Raw genomic sequence first — 5,898 nt, forward strand, 5'->3', positions numbered from 1 at the left:
AAAAATGCATTCAGCTTCTCAGCCATTTCCCTATCATCCTTCAGTACTCATTTTACCCCTTGGTCATCCAACGGCCCCACTGCCTCCCTTGCTGGTTTCCCGCTTCTAATGTATTTGAAGTAAGTTTTATTGTTGGTCTTTATGTTTTTTGCTATATGCTCCTCATATTCCCTTTTTGCCTAGCTGATCACAGACTTGCATTTTATTTTCCACAGTCTGTGTTCCCTTTTATCAACCTCACTGAGACTAGCTGTCCACCACTTAAAGGAATCCTTCTTACCTTTTACAGCTTCCATTACTTTGTTTGTTAACCATGCAGGCCTTTTTCTATACCTATTTGTGCCTTTCCTAACCTGCGGTATATATTTTATCTGAGCTTCTAGAATCGTAGTTTTAAAGCGTCTCCAAGCTTCCCCAATGGTTTTGACCCTTTTTACTTTTCCTTTCAGTTTCCTCTTTACATGTCCCCTTATTCCAGAGAAATTACCCCTTTTAAAGTTAAAAGTGGTTGTGTTGGTCTTTTGGGGCAACTCCCTATTTATACAAATGTTGAACTCAATAACATTATGGTCACTGTTCCCAAGCAGTGCAATCACTTTTACATCTCTCACCAGGTCTTGAGCATTACTTAGGTCCAAATCCAGGATGCCTCTCCCCTGGTAGGTTCTGTGTCTAGAAATTCAATCTCTTTTTCCCGACTTGAACATGTATTGACCCAATCAATGTGTGGATAGTACAAATCACCTATTATGACACAGTCTTTTCGTCTAGCTGCTATTTTTAATTCATTCATCATTTTATAATCCTCCTCTATCTTTTGATCTTGTGGGCAATAACAAACTCCCAGTGTTAAGCTTCCTTTTGGGCCCACTATTTCGACCCATAGCATTTCCAGAAGCACATCCAATTCTCTTACCTTCTCAGTCTTACTGGACTGTAAACCCGCTTTGACATACAGAGCCACCCAGCTTCAACCCTTCCCCCCCCCATCCTTTCGATATAATTTATAACCAGGAATCACTGTATCCCACTGATTTTCCTCATCCCACCAAGTTTCTGATAGGAGCTGCATAAAAGGAAAGTGTGAAAGATAATATGGATTTTTTTCTTTCTTTACACTATTCTCAGCCTTTTAGAAAATCAACTATTAGGTCACTGTCAAGCCATTTTCTGGCTTTAGCCATTTTTATTGTGTACATGTTTATTGCAATTAGAACTTGACCTAAGAACCCTATAGATGGATCCAGACAAAGTGTGGCCTCCTGGCAACCACAGACTGAACTTCATAGGGTTGGATACAGTAGAAGAACCTTCCATGAATGATGATGTGAGCAACAGCAATGATAAAGTACTGGCTGCTGCTGGTGCCACAGGTGACAACCTACTTCTGGTTTCATCGCCTTACTGGAAGTAGAAGCAGATAGGTTTCAACCACCTTTGGCCAAAGAATGTTCCAGTGGCAGTTAGGAGACTGGTCGGTGCTGTAACTGTACTGTCATCCTGAAAGCTAAGCCCTGTTACAGGAAGGCCCTCTGCACTCAATAACAAGTCCCTGGAACTTTATGGAATGGGCTCCTTGAGGAGTTGAGGGGTGTAGGATAGCCAGTCTCCAGGTGGATCCTTGAGTTCTCTGTGAATTTAATCCAGACCACAGAGATCAGTTCCTCTAGAGAAAATGGCTGCTTTGCAGGGCAGATTCTATGGCATCACATCCCCACTGAGCTCCCTCCCCAAACCATACACTCCCCCAGGATCCACCCCCAAATCTTCAGGAATTTTCTAACCTAGAGTTGGTAACTCTAGAGGACAATGTAGTCCTTGGAAAGTTTCAGGAGGCTCTGCAAGGCTGCTGTGTTCACCAGAACTTTTAATAGAGTGTTAAACTGTAAGCATTTTATTGTATCTTATTATGTTTTATTAGGTTGGCAAGGGATTTGGGTTTTTTATCATTATATGATGCTTTAATTGTATGTTATAAGCTACCTTGAGCCATGGAGGAAAGCAGGATATAAATGCTTTAATGAATAAAAAATGAACTGTCAATTAAATAACAAGAGTGCAAAAAATTTTGAAAATATATCTGTGTTGAAATACCTCTTTAAAAGGGAGGGGTTTTTCTATCCTTCGTAGCCATATTCTAAACTTGGAAAGCAAATTTCTATGGAGGACATGAAAAAAGGACCAGATCTCCTGCCAAACTTATCTTCTCAAGCTTATGAATACAAATCTTCCTTTGCCTCATTAACTTTCTGGCAACATTTCAGTTTATGGCTATAGCTTTCATTTAACTTGTCTCCTCATGTTAATATCTTGTTCATCTGTCTTCCCTCTGTTCCAGGAAGGCATGCCCCAAACGCTGAGCTCTACCAGCATGTTTACTCCCTGTGGCTTCAGCCCTCATAATCTCCATCCATCCAAAGAAGATGATGAAGGAGGGCTGATCTTTCAAGATGGAAACCTTACCTCAGCCTCTCTCGATGCTTTGATCCAGCATCTTATACCTACAGCTGAGTACTACCCTGAGGTAAGGACTTTGTTACTGTAAACTACTGCTTAATTTTGATAAACTGGCTCTTGCTTCATGCAAACTGTGTGTGTGTGTTTTATTTTAAACTAAGAAGTTTTGTCTTAAAATAACATCAGACTAAAGGGATGTGTAATACTGTTCTGCACCTGAGAGAGTGAATCACCTGCTTGTGATTCTGCTGCTTTTGAAGATGTTCACAGAACACAAAGCTCTGGTTCCTGGTGATTTAGCCTTAGCTGGGCTATTTTTAAAACAGGGCCACATTCCTAGCAGGCCTAAAGTTAGACAGAAGGGACACACTGTCAAGATGGAACAAGCAATAAAGTAGTTGATCTTCAACAGCTGTTGACATTCTTCTGAGTGGGAAGTTCTTTTACAGAAAAGAGAATCCCAATCTGTGACAGGACTTAATTCTTAAGAATATAGCAATCATGGGAATCTTACAATGAGACCATACAAATGGCCAAGGGCTGCTCTGCATAGGCTGCTCTTGAAGACAATTTGGAGAATTCAATTAGTGTAGAATGCAGCTGCTCAGCTGTTGACAGAAACGGGTGCTTTCAGTCATATTACACTGATCCTGAGATGTTGTTTCAAAGTTCAATTCAAAGTGCTGGTTTTGACCCTTCAAGCCATTAGTGGTCTAGGGCCAACAAACTTTTGACAGCCTCCTCAGTACAAGCCTTCAAGACTCAAAACCATTGTGCTCATCACAGCAAGGGCTGTTGGTAGTCCCAATGCCAAGAGATGTGTATTAAGTGCTGTCAACTCACTTCTAACTTATGACCACACTATGAATTAATGACCTCCAAAATCTCCCATGGTTAACAATCTTGCTTAGGTCTTGCAAACTGAGGGTCATGGCTTCCTTTACAGAGTCAATCCATCACATCTTGGGTCTTTCTCTTTTCCTGCTCCCAGGAAGGGAATTCAGGAATGATTTATTTTAACATAAACTTTTGTCAGCTGTAGCCCACTTCATACTTTAGGTATAGACGGTAACTATCCTTTGTCAAGGCTTTATCACAGTGGTTGAGACAAAGCCAATGGAAGGTTGTACAAACCTTGTATACCAAGAGTGGCATAACTGACAAAAATCAGAGGGCATCTTCTTAGGTACTGCTAATACTTGCTTCTCAACACTGCAGTTGAATTCACAGTTAAGGGTTCTTAAGTTCCACTTACTTCAGTTAACAGAAGGCTCAATTACAGCCAGTCTTCACTTGGCTCTTGTTGTCACATCTAGTAGGCATAAAATGAGTCATAAGTGAGTTGCTGTAACCCTCAGTTCTAAACACTTTTGCCTGAAAATGTCACTGATTTCCAAATAACATATTTTAAAGTGAGGGAGGCTTCAGCCTTAATCCATGGAAACCATAGTTTATTTGTTTAAAACCAACAGGTGCAGTGAGGTAAATACACTGTCCAAGTTAATGTTACAGAGCTCGTAAATGTAAAGGTCAACAAACACAACATCTCATTCTGGCACATATGTACTGTAAATTCCTTTCCCTTGGATAAAGTATGCAAAAAAAGAAGAAGAATCAGTAGTTTCACAAATATGTCAAAATGTTCTAATCTGTTCATCTGTCTGTTGGTTATGAAGATAAAGGGCATTCTTCATTTTATAGTATTTTTTCTTTGCAGGTCTAAGATATTAAAAATGATCATATCTGCCCATGTTATGGTGCCTTAATCATTTTGCTCTGGTGCAGTTCCATTGGCAGCAGTGATCCTGGACTTATCCTCATGGGTTTACTTCAGCAAGAGTTACTCGATTTACTCTTTGTATTTATACTGACGGATGGATGACAAGCACTATAGTGGAAGATTGTTGGAGTAAGGGGTTTTGGCTGAGGGCCCATCCCTGGGGCAACAGACTGACAGATACTTCCTCATCCCCTCTCCTCCCTTCTGTACACACTTATTAACCCTGGATGGATTACATGTTGTAACCCATTGCCGCCACCTCTGGTTGTTCGGGGAGTGATTACTCTGAATGAAGCTGGAGGCCTTCTCCTCTCTCCTCCTTTCCCCTAGCATCACTTCCTTTACTATGAGGAGAGCACTGCCTGATCTAGCAAGCATGTCCCCTCCAGCAAAGTTCTGAAACTATAATTGGTGGTGTGATGTGCCATCACGTCACAGCTGACTTATGGTGACCAGTGTTCCCTCTAAGCTGAGTTAGTGTGAGCTAGCTCACCATTTTTTAGCCTCCGGTTCACACATTTTTGCCTTAGCTCATGAAGGAGGGCTCCAGCGTAACGCAGTAGCCAAGTCGCTCGCTCACAACTTTGATGCCAGTCGTCCCCCCAGGAAAGTTCTGAAACTATAATAGGTGGTGTGATGTGCCATCACATCACAGCTGACTTATGGTGACCCCTGGTGGGGTTTTCAAGGCAAGAGACAGTCAGAGGTGGTTTGGCATCGCCTGCTTCCACGTCACAACCCTGGTGTTCCTTTCAGGTCTTCCATCCAAATGCTAGCCAGGGTTCCAAGGAACCTGCTCAGGTTCCAAGATCTGATGGGAACTGGCTAGCCTAGGTATCCAGGTCAGGGTGAAACTTTTATTAAGTGACTGCATTCAAGAAATAAGAAAGCAAAGGGTTCAAAATGTAATTAATAACTTGCATGAAAGCAAGTTTGAAAGCAGTGGAAAACTCAAGTACATATTCTGGGCAAGAGTGATTCGGATTTGCCCAAATGGAAAGCTCGTCACAACCCTGGGGTTCCTTTCCGGTCTTCCATCCAAATGCTAGCCAGGGTTCCAAGGAACCTGCTCAGGTTCCAAGATCTGATGGGAACTGGCTAGCCTAGGTATCCAGGTCAGGGTGAAACTTTTATTAAGTGACTGCATTCAAGAAATAAGAAAGCAAAGGGTTCAAAATACAATTAATAACTTGCATGAAAGCAAGTTCGAAAGCAATGGAAAACTCAAGTACATATTCTGGGCAACAGTGATTCGGATTTGCCCAAATGGAAAGCTCTGTGAAGATGCTCAGAGGCACAGATAGGCTGGTTAGCTTGCATGTGGAGAGTGAGAGATCAGCAGCTATGCACTCAGCAACAGGAAAACAATGGGGTTTGGTCAGAAGTAGAACATTAGACAATACAGGATAATCACGGAAATGCCCCAGTGCAACTAAACTGAACTTGTCCCTCATTCACTCCCTTGGCTTCGCAATCCATACCTTGGATCCAAACTGCATGGCTCATGCTCCCCACCTAAGGTCACACATTAAAACAGCAGCAATCCACCATTATTCAGGAAGTCCAAAATCCACATCTGAGCTCCCTGCATGGGCAGCTTTATAGATTTTTCAATTGCATGAAATTTTCCCATTGCATGAGACTGGGATACTGCTTCCTGC

The 5,898-nt window shown here is 41.9% G+C and overlaps 1 protein-coding gene across 1 annotated transcript in view; it reads left to right on the plus strand.

Moving 5' to 3' along the window:
• The first annotated feature begins 2,344 nt into the window (after nt 1–2,344).
• The window catches only part of RASGEF1C (RasGEF domain family member 1C), a 67,056-nt gene continuing 63,502 nt past the window's right edge, over nt 2,345–5,898 (plus strand). The window contains exon 1 of the mRNA XM_015427041.1: nt 2,345–2,524. Within this exon, the coding sequence (XP_015282527.1) occupies nt 2,345–2,524 (180 nt within the window). The remainder of the gene's footprint in view (nt 2,525–5,898) is intronic.

This window comes from Gekko japonicus, unplaced genomic scaffold (genome assembly GCF_001447785.1).
Source record: "Gekko japonicus isolate JY-2015 unplaced genomic scaffold, Gekko_japonicus_V1.1 scaffold374, whole genome shotgun sequence".
Lineage (NCBI taxonomy): Eukaryota > Metazoa > Chordata > Lepidosauria > Squamata > Gekkonidae > Gekko > Gekko japonicus.